Here is a 20,789-nt window from a genome sequence, read left to right as displayed (position 1 = left end):
GCTATTATTAATGTTTAAATGTTAATGTTGCACTCGCCACACCTCCTGTGTGAGCCACAAGAATTGTTGTCATATTTTGTCACATTTTGTGTCAAATTTGACCATTATATATTCCAATGTTCACATTTGTAATGGAAAATACGTATGTAAGCTCATCACTCTGATTGCATAATCTGACAACTAGGTTGTGCAATATGGCCACTGGCTTCCCACAATTTTTTTTTTGATGCTTTCTGAATTTTTTTCAGCCACCATTTTTTCCTCAAACGGAAATTTTTCATGTCCAAAATAAGGTTTTAATCAAAATTTTGTTTAATAAATTCACTTTGCACAACAGCATGATTAAATTTATCAAATTGTCTTATGTCTTTTAAGATATTCATTACAGTTTTTACTTGGGAGGCCTTAGCCTTCAAGCTCGAGTTTGGACTGTGCAGTTTATGCATGCAGTGTACCTAATTTCCCAGGATACATCTGTGCTCTTCAGTCAACTATATGGAGGAATACTTTTTCTTTAGCTTTTAGAAGTTTCTACTCAGTTGTACAAAATTATTTGAAGAAAAGCTGGAGGATGAATTTCAAAAGCTTTACCGAGATATTTGGTTTTAAAAAAAGAGACTGCGAGTGAAAGAAATCGTAGTAAGTGTTCTGATCACAAATCTGTTGTAGCTTTCAAGTTCTGCTCTAAAGTGAAAGAGAATGCAACAGACAGACACAGATAGAGAGAAAAAACAGAAAGAGAGACAGACACACAAAGAGACAGAGCTGGGAGGGAGCACGAGATAAAAAGAACACCAAGACATGGGAACAGATCATAACTACGGCTCTCACTTTTTCCAGACAGCAGTTTCTGGTAACAATTCTGCTTTTGTCATTTTCTACTCCTCTGGACCCATCTTTTGCTCCTTTTATTATCCCAGTACAACCACCTTTTGCCTTGCACCATCATCCCTTTTGTCATTTAACCACTCCTGCCTTCCACCTTATCCCAGGCATTCCCTTCTGTTCTTTCCTCCCCTCCCCCTTTTCTTGCTTAAAATCTGTTACATGTCTAACTTTTCCCAGTTTTGATGAAAGGTCATCAACCTGAAATGTTAACTGTTTCTCTCGCCACAGATGCTGCCTGACCTGCTGAGTATTTCCACCATTTTGTTTTTATTTTATAACTTATTGGTCCCGAACTAACTGGCACTAAACTTTTTTTTCTCTCTTCTCACATGGCAGCTGTCGATCATTCTGCCATTGCCATTTACACTTCATCTAGTCATCTTTTGTTTAACTTGTCCCATTACCATCTCCTTTTGCCTTGCACCGTCATCCCTTATGTCTCTTAATCTCTCCTGCCTTCCATCCGATCACAGACCTTCCCTTTTGTTCTTTCCTCCCTATCCCTGCCCCTACACTTGCTTAAAAACCTGCTCCATCTCCAACTTTTTCCAGTTCTGACGAAGGGTCATCAACCTGAAACGTTAACTCTTGTTTCTCTCTCCACAGATGCTGCCTGACCTGCTGAGTATTTACAGCATTTTCTGTTTTTATTTCAGATTTCCAGCATCCGCAGTATTTTGCTTCGGCACTAACTTTTACTTTTACAGGTCATACCCAAGTCTGGAATCTCAGGCCTCTCGCACTGGCTAAAGAGAAAGCAAGGCTCCTGTGTCTCGCTGGCTGTTAGGCAAAGCACCCTACACTGACTTCTCCAGAGAGATAAAGGCTGCGTCTACCCCTCCTTCAGCTGTGTGTTTTAAGAATTAATTTGCGGAGTCACGAATCAAAGTTACACCCTTGAATGAAAACTGCCCCTTCAATTGGTGTGGGTGCTATGAACAGCTACTCTGTCTGTTCAGCCACACTTTCCTCCCCAATTGGACATACTGAATGCATTCTTGCATTAAAAGGTGCAAACTGCTTTCAGATGGGCTAGATGACTCCCACTGTCTCAAAACTGATGTGATAGATGAGAGTACACATTTTTGATGCCTGACTGATCTGGTATTCCAGCTACCCTAATCAACATTCTGGATGGCTTGGGTGGCTTTGGGAGTTAACCCTTTGTGAACAGGACTTGGCTTTAACACATTAAACTAGAAATCCCATCTCGGATAAATACGTAGAAGTCTCAATGTTACAAATGTTCTGACAAAAGATCATCAACTCTCTCCACCGATGCTGCCTGACCTGAGTATTCCCAGCATTTTCTGTTTTTATTTCATATTTCCAGCATCTGCAGTACCTCGCTTTTGTCAAAATGTTACTGACAGGAGCATTATAGCAAATAGATCACAATGTATTACATAATACAGTGGTGTTGCTCAAGGACAAAAAATGCATCTCTCTCTTCCTTTAATGAAGAGACAGTGCTACATCGTCAGAGGTACCATCCGTCAAAGACAACTTAAACTGGGATCCCAATTGCCTGTTCTGGTGGTTCAGTTGCACATTAAAAATCCTATGGCACTATTTGAAGATCATCAGGGTAGAAACATAGAAGAATAGGAGCAGGAGTAGACCATTCGGCCCCTCGAGCCTGCTCCGCCATTCAATGCAATCATGGCCGACCATCCAAATTCAGTACCCGGTCCCTGCTTTCTCCCCATACCCCTTGATCCCTTTAGCCTTAAGAAATATATCCAACGCCTTCTTGAATATATTTAATGAACTGGCCTCCACCGCCTTCTGTGGTAGAGAGTTCCACAGGTTCACCACTCTCTGGGTGAAGAAATTCCTCCTCATTTCTGTCCTAAATGGCCTACCCTTTATCCTTAGACGGTGTCCCCTGGTTCTGGACTCCCCGACTGTTAAGTCTGTGTGTTCTAGTTATTGTTAATAAGAATCACTGCACACAGACCACAAGAGTAAATTCAACAGGTCTTTACTAGTCGGAGGTCAGGCTGAACTGCCCAATAAATCATTACACAGCACTTATATACCGGTGTGGTCACCACCGGTATTACAGTATACAGCAGCCAAGATAAAGTAGTGCATCTCTTAAAATAGTTCTCTTAAAGGTGGAACGGTTACATACACCACACCGACCATCAGGAACATCCTTCCTGCATCTAGTCTGTCCAGCCCCATCAGAATTTTATACGTTTCAATGAGGTCACCTCATTCTTCTAAACTCCAGCGAGTACAAGCCCAATCGACCCAATCTCTCCTCATACGTCATTCCTGCCATCCCAGGTATCAGCCTGGTGAATCTTCGCTGAACTCCTTCCATGGCAAGAACATCCTTCCTCAGATAAGGCGACCAAAACTGCACACAATACTCCAGATGTGGTCTCACCAGGGCCCTGTACAACTGCAGCAAGACATCCTTGTTCCTGTACTCAAACCCTCTCACTACGAAGGCCAACATACCATTTGCCTTCTTAACCGCCTGCTGCACCTGCATGCTTACCTTCAGCGACTGGTGCACAAGGACACCCAGGTCTCGTTGCACTTCCCCTTCTCCCAATCTATTGCCATTTAGATAATAATCTGCCTTCCTGTTTTTACCACCAAAGTGGATAACCTCACATTTATCCACGTTATATTGCATCTGCCATGTTTCTACCCAATCACCCCTGTCCAAATCATCCTGGAGTTTCTCAACATCCTCCTCACAGCACACACGCCCACCCAGCTTTGTGTCGTCCGCAAATTTGGAGATATTACATCTAGTTCACTTGTCCAGATCATTTATATATATATATATATATATATATATATATATATATTGTGAATAGCTGGGGTCCAAGGACCGATCCCTGCGGTACCCCACTAGTCACTGCCTGCCATTCGGAAAAAGACCAGTTTATTCCAACTCTTTGCTTTGTCTGCCAACCAGTTCTCTATCCAAGTCAATACCTTGCCCCCAATCCCATGTGCCTTAACTTTACACGCTAATCTCTTATGCGGGACCTTATCGAAGGCCTGAAGGCCTTCTGAAAGTCCAGATACACCACATCCACTGTTCTCTCAATATCCCAACATTATGACCACTATCAATATCACCAAAAATAAACATATTAACTGGTTATTCATCCCACTCTATGTGTGTGTGACACAGAATAGCTGCTGTATTTGCCCACATAATGGTTAATACACTTCAAAAGTAATTCATTGTGTGCAAGGGACTTTGAGACATTTCAACATAATAAGGCACTGTATAAATATAAGTCAGTCTCTGCTTTTTTCCCCCCACCCTAATTCTGTGTGTCTTTCAGTCCTCATTTGGTCCCAAGTTTTCTTCCTCTCTTTCTCTGTATGCTTGTCTCACACATTTTCATCAAGGTGCTCATCTTTGTCCGTTTATGTCCAAACTGTTTTCTTACTTCTCTTTTAATCTTCTCTTCTGTATGCCTCCCAATGTATCTGTATGGCTCTTACATACTTTACATTATTGATGTGCTTAATTACTGTTACTTTTGTTAAATCTCTGGGCATACAGCAAGATGGCAGCCAGCATATGGTCAGTCAAAGATGAATAGCTGGCTCAAGTGGAGACAGGCTGTGCAGGCACTGGTGCAACTTGCAAAGTTAGGAGAGAAACTAAGGTGCTTGGAGCTGGTGCAAGAGATGGAACAAATGGAAGCAGCAGGGAGCTCAGTGGAAGTGAAACAGGAGGCAGGTAGGGTCGGAGATCTGGCATGTTGGAGCTCTAGCAGCACTGGGGAGGAAGGCAGTTGCATGATAGCATTCAGGGGTAAAAGCTTTGCAGCACTCGAGTTTGTACAGCCCACGTGGCTAGTAACGGCCTCGCTCAGGAGCCTCGCGTGAACACTGCACTCGGCCAGAGTGCGAGAGGCAGCAGAGCGAGCAAGGCGCGCCCCTCTCCACCCGACCCCCATCCACCCCCCCCCCGAGTCCACCAAACCCCAGGATCCTCACACAGTCTGCAAAGCAAGCATCCAGGATCCTTGCATCAGGCCAGAGAGCGCAAGAGGCGGCAGAGCAAGCAAGGCCCCGAGCCCCGACACCACCAAACCCCAAGGCAAAGCATGAGGATCCGGGGTTTGTTGGTGTCGGGTCTTAGGGCCCTGCTCATCTGCCGCCTCTCGCACTCTTCGGCCCGACGCGAGCTGATCCCGGAGTATGGTGGTGTCGGGGCCTCTGCATCCTTCTGATGGGGGGGCGGGATGTTGTTTAGGCCACACACCCCCTAGGGGCACATGCGCAGAAGGACGCATAAGACCATGCAAATAATCAGTGATGACGGTCTAGGGAAGATAAAAACAATAGTGATGCTAGCATGCAATACATAGCATCAAACCTTAACCTTAAATTTGGAACTTGACACACCATCAGGAATAGGTTATCCAAATGTCTAAGATTTTCCACCTAGAAAAATGTTTCCTGCAGCTGAGCAATGTCAGCAGCAAACAGCTCCAGAATTACATTACATTTTCCGTGGTCAATCTATCCAGTACAACAGCAGTTTGATGTTCAAGTAATAGACTTAAACATCGCGTAAACTTTAAAAATTAAACCTAGAGCATTTCAAGAAAACTAAACACTAAAAAATATGAAGCTAAAGTATTTGTAAACAATTTCTATAAGAATAGAACCAATTTTTATATTTCCAGACAAATCAAGTGTCCAATTTGAATACTAGCAGGACCACGTTCAATGTTCAACTGGCAAAACTAAAACCACATTGTACCAAATTCTGAACTGCCACAAAAGGATATTAGGTCTAATAATGTACTGTGTGTTCTGTCACTCATGCAGAGCTGTGCTACCATTTCTGCCCTCAGGATCTCATCATCTGTCATCCCTGAAATAAAAATGAATGAAGTATTAAGGCACTGATAAAATCTGCAGACGAATACAAAACCTGCAGACGAATACAAATACAAGTTGTCATTTTTGACACAAAATTTATTACTGCACAGTATTATACAGACTATAGTTCGGAAAATAAAATAGTCTTACTCAATACAAATAGTGCTATGAAACTTTTACAATTCCGAGGGATTTGGCATTTGCAGAATGTAATGAACAAAAAATATTTTCATACTTCCTCGCCTTTCAAGAAGATTTTTAAACGGTGACTACAAAGATTCTAGTATCAAATTTTTAAACATTTCTTCAGAGCACGGGATTCTACCAGATAAGACGACAAAGAACAATTAAAATTAAATATTCAAACTATTTATGGAGCAAGTTGATGTTTAGTTTAGGACAGGGCTGTACAAACAACTTATCAAGCTGCTAGAGTGACTTCCAACTAAACAAGTTAGCCAAAATTGCAGGTCGCCTAAAATTCAGGTAGCCAGTATATAATTAATCTGTAATTTATTTCTCTCCATGGGTTTGCCCCGTAGTGCTCTTTTCCAACTGCTTCTTTAGTATTTGCATTAGCTACTTCAGTTTTTGTTTACCTCCAAATATTTTCTTTATACCCTCTCTTTTATAGAGAATGCCCAACAGAGAAAAATGGATTTGCTTTAGCTACATCAATTTTGGTTTACTTCCAGATATTTTCTTCAAAAACCAAGTATTTGTATTGCGCCTTTAACGTAGTAAAACGTATCAAGGCGCTTCACAGAAGTATTAAGCCTCATGAGGAGTAATTAGGACAGGTAACTAAAAGCTTCGTCAAAGAGGTAGGTTTTAAGGAGCATCTTAAAAGGAGGAAAGAGAGGTAGAGAAGCGGAGAGGTTTAGGCAAGTATTTCCAGAGTTTATGGCCCAGGTAACAGAAGGCATGGCCACCAATGGTTGAGCGATTATAATCTGTAACCTCATGGCCCAGCATATCCCTCACTCTACCATTACCATCAAGCCAGGGGACTAACCCTGGTTCAATAAGGAGTGTAGAAGAGCATGTCAGGAGCAGCACCAAGCATTCCTAAAAATAAGGTGCCAACGTGGGGAAGCTGCAACACAGGACTACATGCATGCTAAAAAGCAGAAGCAGCATGCTATAGACAAGGCTAAGCAATCCCACAAACAACGGATCAGATCAAAGCTCGGCAGTCCTGCAACATCCAGTCGTTAATGGTGGTGGACCATTAAACAACTAACGGGTGGAGGAGGCTCCATGAATATCCCCATCCTCAATGATGGTGGAGCCCAGCGCATGAGTGCAAAAGACAAGGCTGAAGCGTTTGCAACCACCTTCAGCCAGAAGTGTCGAGTGGATGATCCATATCAGCCTCCTCCCGAGTTCCCCACCATCACAGAAGCCAGTCTTCAGCCAGTTTAATTCACTCCGCGTGATGTCAAGAAATGGCTGAGCGCACTGGATACAGCAAAGGCTGTGGGTCCCGACAACATCCCGGTTGTCATGCTGAAGACTTGTGTTCCAGAACTAGCTGCGCCTCTAGCCAAGTTGCTCCAATACAGCTACAACATTGGTATCTATCCGACAATGTGGAAAACTGTCCAGGTATGTCCTGTCTACAAAAAGCAGGACAAATCCAATCTGGCCAATTACCACCCTCTCAATATCAGCAAAGTGGTGGAAGGTGTCGTCAACAGTGCTATCAAATAGCACTTACTCACCAATAACCTGCTCACTGATGCCCAGTTTGGGTTCCGCCAGGACCATTTGGCTCCAGACCTCATTACAGCCTTGGTCCAAACATGGACAAAAGAGCTGAATTCCAGAGGTGAGATGAGAGTGACTGCCCTTGACACCAAGGCAAAATTTGACAGAGTGTGGCATCAAGGAGCCCCAGTAAAACTGAAGTCAATGGGAATCAGGGGCAAAACTCTCCACTGGCTGGAGTCATACCTAGCACAAAGGAAGATAGTTCTGGTGGTTGGAAGACAATCATCACAGCCCCAGGACATCCTCAGGGCAGTGTCCTGGGCCCAACCATCTTCAGCTGACTCATCAATGACCTTCCCTCCAACATAAAGGTCAGAAATGAGGATGTTTGCTGATGACTGTACTGTGTTCAGTGCCATTCACAACTCTTCAGATAATGAAGCAGTTCATGCCCGCATGCAACAAGACCTGGCGGCATTCAGGCTTGGGCTGATAAATGGCAGGTAGCATTTGCACCATACAAGTGCCAGGCAATGACTATCTCCAACAAGCGAGAGTCTAACCACCGCCCTTTTACATTCAACGGCATTACCATCGCCGAATCCCCCACCATCAATATCCTGGGGGTCACCATTGACTAGAAACTTAACTGGACCAGCCACAAATACTGCGGCAACAAGAGCAGGTCAGAGACTAGGTATTCTCCGGCGAGTGTCTCACCTCCTGACTCCCCAAAGCCTTTTCACCATCTACAAGGCACAAGTAAGGAGTGTGATGGAATACTCTCCACTTGCCTGCATAAGTGCAGCTCCAACAAGACTCAAGAAGCTTGATACTATCCAGGACAAAGCAGCCCGCTTGATTGGCACCCCATCGACCACCTTAATCATTCACTCTCCATCACCGGCGTACCGTGGCTGCAGTGCGTACCATCTACAAGATGTACAGCAGCAACTCACCAAGGCTTCTTCAGCAGCACCTCCCAAACCTGCAACCTCTACCGTATAGAAGGACAAGGGCAGCAGGCGCATGGGAACACCATCACCTCCAAGTTCCCCTCCAAGTCACACGCTATCCTGACTTGGAAGTATATCGCCGTTCCTTCATTGTCGCTGGGTCAAAATTCTGGAACGCCTTTGCTAACTGCAGCAGTTCAAGGTGGCTCACCACCACCTTCTCAAGGGCAAGTAGGGCAATAAATGCCTTGCCAGCGACGTCCACATCCCATGAAGGAATAATTTTTTAAAAATAATCAGTGGGCAGAATTAGGAGCACAGATGTCTCGGTGGGGGTTTTGGGGCTGGAAGAGATTAGAGATAGGGAGGGCGAGGCCATGGAGGGATTTGAAAACATGGATGAGAATTTTGAAATTGAAGCGTTGCTTAACCAGGAGCCTATGTAGGTCAGCAAGCACAGGGGTGATGGGTGAACGGGACTTGGTGCGAGTTAGTACACGGGCAGCCGAGTTTTGGATGACCTCAAGTTTACGTAGGGTAGAATGTGGGAGGCCAGCCAGGAGTGCGTTGGAATAGTCAAGTCTAGAGGTAACGAACGCATGGATGTGAGTTTCAGCAGCAGATGAGCTGAGGCAAGGAGAGTGATGTTACGGAGGTGGAAGTAGGCGGTCTTAGTTATGCTGCGGATATGTGGTCGGAAGCTCATTTCAGGGTCATATATGACACCAAGATTGCAAACGGTGTGGTTCAGCCTCAGACAGATGTTACGGAGAGGGATGGAGTCAGTGGTTAGGGAACGGAGTTGGTGGCAGGGACCAAAAACAATGGCTTTGGTCTTCCCAATATTTAATTGGAAAAAATTTCTGCTCATCCAGAACTGTAGATCAGACAAGCAGTCTAACAAATGAGACACCGTGGAAGGGTTGAGAGAAGTGGTGGCGAGGTAGAGCTGGGTGTCGGCAGCGTACATGTGGAAACTGTGTTTTCGGATGGTGTTGCTGAGGGGCAGCATGTAGATGAGAAATAGAAGGGGGGCCAAGGATGGATCCTGGGGGACACCAGAGGTAACGATGAGAGAGCGGGAAGAGAAGCCACTGCAGACGATTCTCTGGCTACGATTAGATAGATAAGTACGGAACCAGGCAAGTGGAGAGGCGTTGGAGAAGGATGGAGTGGTCAACTGTGTCAAAGACTGCAAACAAGTCAAGGAGGCGAAGGAAGGATAGTTTACCTTTGTCACAGTCACAAAGGATATCATGTGACTTTGACGAGAGCCGTTTCCATACTGTGGCAGGGGCAGAAATCTGATTGGAGGGATTCAAACATGGAGTTGCAGGAAAGATGGGAACGGATTTGGGAGGTGACAACACATTCAAGGACTTTGGAGAGGAAAGGGAGGTTGGAGATGGGGCAGTTGTTTTCAATGACAGAGGGGGAACAAAGGTTGGTCTTTTGAGAGGGGTGATGGCAGTAGATTTGAGGGAGAGGGTGACAGTACCTGAGGAGAGAGAACCATTAACAATGTCAACTAACATGGGAGCCAGAAAAGGAAGTTGGGTGGTCAGCAGTTTGGCAGGAATAGAGTCAAGGGAGCAGGAAGTGGGTCTCATAGACAAGATGAGTGCAGTGAGGACGTGAGGGGAAATCGGAAAGAAACTGGAGAAAGATGAGGACAGGAGGGAACCTTAGAGGAAGTTTGAACCGGTGGGCGAGGGGAAGGAAAGGAAGTGGCAGAGGCAGCTGAACAGATGGTCTCAATCTTAGAAACAAAGAGGTCCATGAGCTCTCGTTTATATAGAATACCCAACAGAGGAAAATAGAATAGGACGAGGCCCGGGCCCGATTCTTGCTGTTTTGTTTTCATAGAATCTTGGTACAAGTAATCTTTAAAACAGCAAGAAGACATTTCAAGAGAATGGTCTGAGCTGCTTCCACAAGGGAGCCACCGAGTAGATCGAAGCCAGTTATCCAAGTTCTAGTTATACACAAGAGACCTTTCTGTCTTAGAGTAACTACTGCACCCAAGAGGCTCTTTCTAAAGATCCTGGGCCCGAAAATGAAACAATAGTACCATGGACTGATAGTTCATCAGTGGCCTTGGCACATGGAAGAGCAGATCGAATCTCTTGAACTTAGCTATTGATGGCCAATGCAGCTCCAGGTAATCATTGCCTGGAATAAGACCTCTCTGACTGGGTTTGGAAGAAAGCACTGTCCTACTTCCTCCCGCTTCCCCACAAACAATCCCCTTCACAGATCTCCAGAGGCCAACCACCCAGAAACATCTATAGTACAGTTAGCATCACTGGTTTTAAGAGAAGCCTGCATCAAAGTTTGGGCCTGTTCACCTTCTTCCACACTATGCTGCAGTCAGCAATATCCTAGAGGCAATCAATGCAAGTGGCCTCACGGCACAAGGTATTACTGAGATATCTAACCTTTTGCACAAGGAGCATCACAATTTTCCAGTAACTTCTCACACGTGATAATTCTTCTAGTTATATCTCAACACTATTTCCAGGATCCTGCGATTCTTTCCAAAACCCAGTAGTAAATAACCCCTTTACAATTGTATCTCCCGAGCACAAAGTTCTTCCACAGGCATCTTCCTCTACTTTGTTCCATCCTCCATGACACTGGAAAGTCCTTACAGTACCTGGACTGGATGACTGATCAACGAGCAATAAACTGAGGGACACAATGGGGCTGATATCAAACACCCTCCAATGGCAGGCAGGAGGGGGTCAGGGGTAAAAAAAAAAAAAAAAAAAAAAAAAAAAAAAAAATTTTTAATGGGAAACACATCCTCAAATCGCTGTGTGCACACCTGCTGCAGTTTTAAGGTGGCGGGTTGCAAGGCTTGCACGTGTCCCGTCTTGGAGAAGTGCAACACTTCCATTATATTATTATAAATTTAACAGTTGCCAGCAGGGTTTCCAGGGCTCAGGATGTCTGGCAGCAGACAGGAGCAACCAGCTGCAGAAGGCAATTGCCTTTTAGAGCTTTCCTTGCGGGCCAGGAAGAGCAAGAGTGCTCTCCCCAGCCCCTCAAGCAAGCCTTCTGTCAATTGTGGTCTCTCCTCACTGCTGCGATCGGCCAACCCCCTATTCTCCCAACCCCTTGCCTGCCCTGCAATCACCAGACAACCACTCCCATCAAGCCCCATTCCCTAGCCACCTGCCCAGAGATCGCCATCGCCACCGCACCCCCAACAGTCACCAAGCCGCACTCACTAGTCGCCAGCCTGCGATCGGCCAACGCCTCCCCATCAAGCCCCGTTCACTAGCAGCCTGCACCGCGATCGGCCGACTCTCACCTCTCCACCCACCCAGCAAGTCTCATTCTACAGCCACCTGCCCCACAATCGGCCAACTCCCTTACTCCCTTTCCCCACTCTCTCCAAGCTCCGATTTTCCGTCCCAATTGCCCGACTTAGACTCTTTCCCCCCACCCCCATCAAGCCCTGATCGTTCTCGACTGCCTAGGACCTTCCCCAATGGCCCCTGGCTGTGGCCTCCTGCCACTGGCTTTCCTACCCAGCAGATGGCCAGCCTGTCAATCTGGCGGTCTGCCAAGGCCTCGAATTTAAAATTCTCATTCTAGTGTTCAAATCACTCCATGACCTCTCCCCTCCCCATCTCTGTAACCTCCTCCAGCCCTACAACCTTCCAAGATCCGTGTTCTTCCACTTCTGGCCTCTTGTGCACTCCCAATTTCCATCACCACATCATTGGCAGCCATGTTTGCCAGCTGTCTAAGCCCTAAGCTCCGGAATTCCCTCCCTCATTCTCCACCTCTCTCACCCTTTAAGATGTTCCTTAAAACCTACCTCCCTGTTCCAATACTTTTATGTGGCTTGGTGTCAAATTATGTCCGATAGCGCTCCTGTGAAGCACCTTGTGACGTTTCACTAAGTTATAGGTGCTATATAAATGCAAGTTTTTGTTGTTGTCTGGAGGAGCAGCTAACTCTGGTGCACAGGTCTCAGCATGACAGCCAGGATGTTGTCAGGGCCCATAGCCTTTGTTATGTCCAGCACACTCAGCCACTTTTTAATGTCATGTGGAGTGAAACAAATTGGCTGGGCAGAAGGACGCCAAGTAGGATCATCCACTTTCCACTGAAGATACTTAGTGACAACTGTTCACCATTGTCAATTATATATTTGTATGATGTACTTGAGGTTGCCAGAGAGTCAACAGGAGTGTTAACTTCAACACCAAAGAGGATAAAATCCGATGGCAAATAATTCAGGTCATTGTTCATATCCCAGTATTTCCCACTGCACCCCACTCCCACTTTCTTCCCTCTTCTAAAGGCAATGACAGATGCCCAGTGTATAATTCAACAGGCTGTAGCAAGCCTCAGGTACCTCACCCAAATGCCAATTCTTCAGTTAGCAAGAGCAGGCTCTACAGACAATGGTTGCATCTACACACACTTCTCACAGAAGTCACTGAGCAGCTAACAAAAATGGGAACCCGAGGCATTTTTCCCCTCCCCAAGCCCAAGGACAGGAAGGCCAACTACAGTACAGCTAACTTAGCACAGACCAGCAACTGAACCTGGGGCATTCCTGGTCTGTATGGATCACAACCCCACACAGCACATTTCCTTACCAAACTGAGGAAAATCATGGAATCATACAATCTTGCAACACAGAATGAGGCCATTCGGCCTGACGTGCCTGTGCCGGTTCTTTGACAGAACTATCTAATTTTGTCCCACACCACAGCTTTTTCCACATAACCATGCAAATTAATCCTCTTCAAGTACATGTCCAATTGCCTTTTGAAAGTTCCTATGGAATCTGATTCCACCACTCTTTCAGGTCATGCATTCCAGATCTTATCAACCCTCTGTGTGAAAAAAATGATCCTTATTTCCCCTCTAGTTCATTTGCCAATTATTTTAAATCTATGATTTCTGATTACTGACCCACTTGCCAGAGGAAACAGTTTCTCCCTACTTGCTCTACTAAAACCACTCATTATTTTGAATACCTCTATTAGATCTCCCCTTAATCTACTCTGCACCAAGAACAACAATCCCATCTTCTCCAATCTCTCCACAGAACTGAAGTTTCCTCACCCCTGATATCATCCTGGTAAACCTCTTCTGTACCCTCTCAAAGGCCTTGACATCCTTCCTAAAGTGTACTGCCCAGAATTGTACACAATAATCTAGCTGAGGCCTAACCAGTGATTTGTGAAGGTTTACCATGACTTCCTTATTTTGTATTCAATGCCACTATTTACATAGCCAAGTAACCCATATGCTTTTTAACAACTTCATCAACTTGCCCTGCCACCTTCAAATATTTTTGAATATGCACCCCAGTTCCCTCTGCTCTTGCACCCCCCTCAAACAATACCATTTATACTGCCTCTCCATGAAGTTCCTCCCAAAATGCATCACGTCACACTTATCCACATGAAATTGAATCTGTTATGTGTCTGCCCATTTCAACAGTCTATGTCCTCCTGAAGTCTGCTACTTTCCTGCTCACTATTTACTACGTTGCCAAGTCTTTTATCATCTGCAAACTTTGAAATTGTACTCCCAATACCAAAGTCCATGTCATTTATATACAACAAGAAAAACAATGCTACTAATACCTACTCCTCGGGGATCCAACTGCACACTTTTCTCCAGTCCGAAAAACAGTGTTGCAATGTTCTCCCAAATTTTTTTGGGTGCGCGGCCCCTTCAGTTTTGCAAGTGCACAAAATTTACCATTATAAAAGCCGGTCTTCGACTGCGTGGGACCGGCAGAGAGCTGCGTGGGAACATTGGTCCCAGCCTGTTTAGGTGCAACCCACCGAGTTGTACAGGTCCCTGCCTCACAACTGGTCCCAATGCCCCAAGAATCTGAAGACCTCCCTCCTGCACCACTTCTCCAGCCACACATTCTTCCTGTTTCTATACACATTAGCACATGGCACTGGAAGTTATCCAGAAATTACCACCTTTGAGGTCCTGTTCTTTAATCTTTTCCCTAGCTCCTGAAACTCTGCCTGATGCACCTCAACCCTTTTCCTACCTAGGTCATTGGTTCCAACATGGGATCAGGACTTCTGGCTGTTCCCCTTCCCCTCAGAATGTCCTCCATCCGTTCAGTGATATGGGCCCCGATTTCACCGACTGAGCTAGGTCCGGGGCAGGTGTCGCGGTTCCAACCCGCTGCCTACTGCAGCCCGCACTCTCCAAGTGATTTTACGTTAATAGGGCTTGTTAAGCCCGCACTGCGAGGTTCCCGGCCAACTAATACACAGCGGGTCTGATGACGTCATTTGATGACGCACCGGTTTCCTTAAAAGGGGTCATGTATAAATTGATTTTGACAGTTGTTCTATCAGTGTTCTACAGCATTGAGGTGCTGCAAACACTGACAATGACTGCACAAAGGTGCACGGCTGCACCCAGGCTCCCGCATGACTCCCTCCATATACTTATGGAGAGTGTCACAGCACGCAGGTTCTCTTCCCTTCCAGGACACCAACGCAGACTGGTTGCACATTGCACAGGACACAAGCAGCGATATTGTCAGGAGGACCAGGCTGCAGTGGCGCAAATCTTTCATTGACCTCAGTAGATCACGAAACGTTACTGCAAATCCACACCCAACCTAATCCTGCTGTGCCATGCATCACATCCCCTTCACTCTGCCTTCCCTACAGTACTCCTACACATCCTTACTCACACCAACTTACCTTGCACCTCCACCCATCCCTCTCTAGCTACATTATCACTTCCCCATCTCAGTAGCCACCCCTCACACTCACCCTCATCCTAGTGCAATCACACCAACTAACAACACACAAGGGTAGGCACTTGGGTGTTTTATACAATGCTCATGCAAATTTTCTGTTAATGTGTTGTCAAACATTGAAATCTTTATTTTCAACACTTTACCTTATTGGACAGAGCTGTGCTCACCTTTGTAAGTGTCTTAGTGAGTTCCAGTGAATGTTGAGACATAACTTCCCCCCACCCCCCTCCAATTGTGATGTGCGTGAAAGGAATGGCTTGGACATTGTAGGGATGCATTATGGTGCTGGTGTGGGGTGGTGTCAACCTAGCGCATCATGCGGCAGCCAGGGTGTACAGCATCAAGTGAAATCTGGCCATGGTGATGCCATCGCTGGCCTCCCGAGCAGCAATGTTGTCGGGTGCTGATTCCCAGTGTCCTGTGCAGCATCAGGTGATTGCGGAGAAGGTTGGTACTGTTGTTGGTGTCGGGTTGAGTGTGGAGGGATTCAGAGGACCAAGGTGAAATTTATTCAAGGGCACCGATGTTGCTGGAATAGATGGCAGCTGAAGTTGAGATGACAGAAGCAATGTCAATGGTGAGAGAGCTTGCTCCAAGGAGGTGACAGTGGATAGAAAGTTTACTCCAAACACTTCCAAACAGCAAAAAACTCAAAATTGTCTTCCAACTACTGAAGGCTCAAGCTTCGGACATTGGAAAGTGCCCAGCTGTGAAATGGTAGCTTTCATACTACTTTTGCAGCTGACACTTATTCACAGTAATCAGGAGACATAGAGAACCTCGACCTACTCATCTGACGTGATCTCCGTTAAAAAAGTGGGAAAATAGAAATAGGCTGACATAATAGTAGTTAACAAGCATTTAACTATCTTAAATGCCTCCCCCACCACTTGGTGTCGGGTCTGTTCTGAAATAGCAGACCCGACACTTTGGAAACTTATGTGGAGGCGGGTTTGGAGCGGGTTCCCAATCCGCTATCAATCATTTCGATTTTGACAGCAGACCCACCTCCGAACCAGCACGTGGAGCACCGGCAAAATCACGGCCATGACGTGGAAACGCAGAATTTATCAAGAAAATGTTTAAAGTGGACTTTTTTTTTTAACTTTAAGATCCCATTTAGAAAGAAGGCTAAAGAAAAGGAATACTAGACCACAACTGGAGGGAAGTGGGATCCCCCCAAAAATTTGCGCTATACAAACATATACATTTATGTACAACCTTACCTAAATGAATGCGAAGACTCAGTAAAATAACAAGGAAAGTTAAGGCTCCCTCAAGCATAGATCTTTCATGTTCTGTATCAAGTGCTGCATTTTGATGCTGTGATGCCATGGTCAGTAGATCCACCACTTTAAACCTAGACAAAGGCACAAGGTTGCACATAAAGCTAAAATTGTCATCAGCAAACACACATCCATATTTTCAGGTGTCAAGGATCACAAGCTTCAACAAATCTTACACACCAACACCCCTCCGGAACCTTCTTCCCCTTCACTTTCCTCTGACCCCATCCCTTCTTCCAATCTCACCCCCTGCCGTGTTTTCACTATCCCCTCCGACCTTCCCCTCTCTGACCCCGAACGATCAGTCCTTAAGCAAAGACCTGAGCTTCATCCCCTTACGCTCCCATCTCAGTGAATTTCAAGCTCGGCACGATGCGGAGCTCTTTTTCTACCGCCTTCGTCTCAGTGCCCATTTCTTTGGCCAGGAGTGGTGAAAATAGGGAACAACACCTCATCCACTCTGGTCCTCAACACCGGAGCGCCACAAGGCTGCTGCCTCAGTCCTTGGCTGTACTCTGTTTACACATGACTGTACAGCCATACACAGCAACAACCAGATTATCAAGTTTGCCGACGACACCACAGTAATTGGCCTGATAAGCAACAATGACAAGACGGAGTACAGAGATGAGATAGTCCAGCTGATGAGATGTTGCAATGACAACAACCTTGCCCTGAACGTTGGCAAGACTAAGGAGCTCATCGTGGACTTCAGAAGCCACCGAGGGAACCATCGCCCCATCAGCATAGACGGGACACCAGTGGAAGTCGTCAGTTGCTTCTGATTCCTGGGACTGCAGATCTCTGATGACCTGGCCTGGAACCATAATACTGAGGCTATGCTGAAGGCGGCACACCAGCACCTCTACCCTCTACGGTGCCTGAGGAAATGCGGCATAAGCACACAGTGGCTTGTGAACTTTTACCACGGCACCATAGAGAGTGTCCTGATGAGTGGTGTCAATGTGTGGTATGGTAACACCACTGCACAGAACAAGAAAGCAATCCAGAGAGTTGTGAATATGGCAGAAAAGATCATCGGGTGTGCACTTCCGTCCATCGAGGAGATCTTCCAGACCAGGTGCCGGAACAAGGCCCGCTCCATCATCCAGGACCCCAATCACCCTGGGCACAAACTGTTCTCCCTCCTGCAGTCCGGACGTCGGTACCACAGCATCCGAACCAGGACCAGCAGGTTTAAGAACAGTTTCTATCCACAGGCAGTGCGCCTACTGAACTGCTAACCGCACTGCCCCACATATTATTATAGTTATATATTTATGTAAATATATATATATTCTTATATTACCATATATTTATCATGTTACATTACTATTATTTCCAGTGGTAATTGAGGCTTTTTTGCACTATTCATCATATCCTGCAACTTGGACTGTTATTGCTATACTTTCTGCTTATTGTTTTTATTTATACTTGTTTTTACTTTTTGCTTTTATATTTATATGCTTGTATTGTGGGAGTGGGGAGTAAGCATTCCATTGTACTAGTTACATATGGCAATAAAATGATCTTGAATCTTCCCCCTGCACAGCTGACCTTTTCTCCCGTTTCCAGAATTCTCGTTCTACCTGGACACCTCCCTCTGACCTCAAACTCTCTAGATCTTTTCAATGCAATCTGCCGGCGTGACATCGGCCATCTCAATTTCTCTGCTCCTCTCACTCACTCCAACCTACCTCCCTCTGAACTTGCAGCACTCCATTCTCTCAGATCCAACCCCAACATTGTCATTAAACCTGCTAACAAGGGTGGTGCTGTTGTTGTTTGGTGAACCGACCTCTTCCTCGCGGAGGCTGAACGCCAACTCTCCAACACCTCCTCCTACCTCCACCTGGACCATGACGCCACAACCGAACATCAAGCCATTGTTTCCAAGACCATCACTGGCCTCATTTCCTCTGGAGATCTTCCCTTCATGGCCGCCAACCTCATAGTTCCCCAACCCCGCTTCTACCTCCTCACCAAGATCCACAAACAGGACTGCCCTGGTAGACCCAACGTTTCAGCCTGTTCTTGCCCCACGGAACTTAGCTCTTCCTATCTCGACTCTATCTTTTCTCCCCTTGTCCAGTCTCTTCCCACCTACATCCGTAACTCTTGCGACACCCTCCACCACTTTACCAGTTTCCTGGCCCCAACCGTCTCCTTTTCACTATGGACGTTCAATCCTTCAACACCTCCATCCCACACCAGGATGGCCTGAGGGCGCTCCGCTTCTTCCTTGAACAGAGGCCCAACCAGTCCCCATCCACAACCACCCTCCTCTGCCCGGCTGAACTTGTTCTCACATTGAACAACTTCTCCTTTGACTCCACTCACTTCCTCCAAATTAAAGGTGTTGCTATGGGAACCCGAATGGGCCTAGCTATGCCTGCCTTTTCGTGGGATATGTGGAACATTCTTTGTTCCAGTCCTACTTGGGTCCCCTCCCTCATCTCTTTTTCCGGTACATTGATGACTGCATCGGTGCGGATTCCTGCTCTCGCCTTGAACTAGAAAATTTCATTCACTTTGCTTTCAATTTCCAACCTTCCCTCACCTTCACATAGTCCATCTCCGACTCTTCCCTTCCCCTCCCAGACTTCTCCGTCTCCATCTCTGGGGTTATTGACTAACATTCACTACAGGCCCACTGACTCCCACAGCTACCTGGACTACACTTCCTCCCACCCCGCTTCCTGCAAGGATTCTATTCCATTCTCCCAGTTTCTCCATCTCCGCCGCATCTGCTCTGACGATGGCACCTTCCATACTCGTGCTTCTAACATGTCTTCCTTTTTCCTCAACCAAGGATTCCCCTCTACTGTGGTTGACACGGCCCTTGATCGTGTCCGTTGTGTTTCCCGCACTTCTGCTCTCACCCCTTCCCATCCCTCCCGTAACCACGATAGGGTTCCACTTGTCCTCACCTTTCACCCCACCAGCCTCCACATTCAACAGATCATCCTCCGCGATCTTCTGCGTGATCCCACCACCAAACACATTTTCCCCTCACCTCCCATTTCAGCATTCGGAAGGGACCGCTCCCTCCGCAACACCCTGGTCCACTCCTCTATCACCCCCAACACCCCTTCCCCCGGCACCTTCCCGTGCAAGTGCAGGAGATGCAACACATGCCCTTTTACCTCCACCCTTCCCACTGTCCAGGGCCCCAAACACTCCTTCCAGGTGAAACAGCGATTTACTTGTACTTCTTTCAATTTAGTATACTGTATTCGCTGCTCACAATGCGGTCTCCTCTGCATTGGGGAGACCAAACGCAGATTGGGTGACCGCTTTGCGGAACACATCCCTTCAGTCCGTAAGGGTGACCCCGAGCTTCCGGTAGCCTGTCACTTTAATTCTCCATTCCACTCCCACCTCACCATTCTCGGCCTCTTACACTGTCCCACTGAAGCTCAACGTAAGCTTGAGGAACAGCACCTCATCTTTCGATTAGGCACTTTACAGCCTTCTGGACTCAACATAGAGTTCACAATTTCAGACCATAACCTCTGCCCCTATCCTTATTTTTGTCCATTTTTTTTTTTCTTTGCCACATGACAGCTGTCTTTCTTTCTGCCAGTGCCATTTACACTTCATCTCGAGCCATCTTGTGTTTCTTGCCTTGTCCCATTACTTCTCCTTTTGCCTTGCACCATCATTCCTTTTGTCTCTTAATCTCTTCTGCCTTCCATCCTATCACAGACCTTCCCTTTTGTTCTTTCCTCCCCTCCCCGCTTTCTCTGCCCCTGCACTTGCTTAAAAACCTGTTCCATCTCCAGCTTTTTCCAGTTCTGACAAAGGGTCATAGACCTGAAATGTAAACTCTTTCTCTCTACAGATGCTGCTTGACCTGCTGAATATTTCCAGCATTTTCTGTTTTTATTTCAGATTTCCAGCATCCGCAGTATTTTGCTTTTGCATCCATATTTATACAGCTTGGCCTCATGAATTTTGGCCTCATGTAATTTGTAGCAAACTTAACAAGTTTTATGTATAAAATATATAAATATACAATGACATCAAATACTGTGTTAAGCATTTGCTGTGATCTACAGTTTTCATTTTTTTTTAAATAAATCAAAACCTTTTCTTCTACATGATCTCTTTTTTTAATCCACTCAAGGCAGTTTTTGGCTCCCACCACTGCACTGGCAAAGATTTGAATAGTGCAGATCTGGGAGCAGATTTGGGGCATTCCTGTTCTTTATGCTTCAGCAAAAATGCCTTTATACTGATTTTCTTGAAATACTTCTCAACATCTATGTATTCACAAGTAATACACAAGCTTAT

At 46.0% G+C, this 20,789-nt stretch overlaps 1 protein-coding gene across 1 annotated transcript in view; it reads right to left on the bottom strand.

Annotated features, from left to right (window-relative positions):
* The window catches only part of ubr3 (ubiquitin protein ligase E3 component n-recognin 3), a 381,077-nt gene that overhangs the window by 291,626 nt on the left and 68,662 nt on the right, over nt 1-20,789 (bottom strand). The window contains 2 exon segments of the mRNA XM_085986233.1: nt 5,673-5,758; nt 16,434-16,567. Coding sequence (XP_085842359.1) covers nt 5,673-5,758; nt 16,434-16,567 — 220 coding nt within the window.

This window comes from Somniosus microcephalus, chromosome 4 (assembly GCF_052327205.1).
Source record: "Somniosus microcephalus isolate GS21.2 chromosome 4, FLI_Smic_1.0, whole genome shotgun sequence".
NCBI lineage: Eukaryota > Metazoa > Chordata > Chondrichthyes > Squaliformes > Somniosidae > Somniosus > Somniosus microcephalus.
This window is presented reverse-complemented; position numbering and strand designations above follow the sequence as displayed.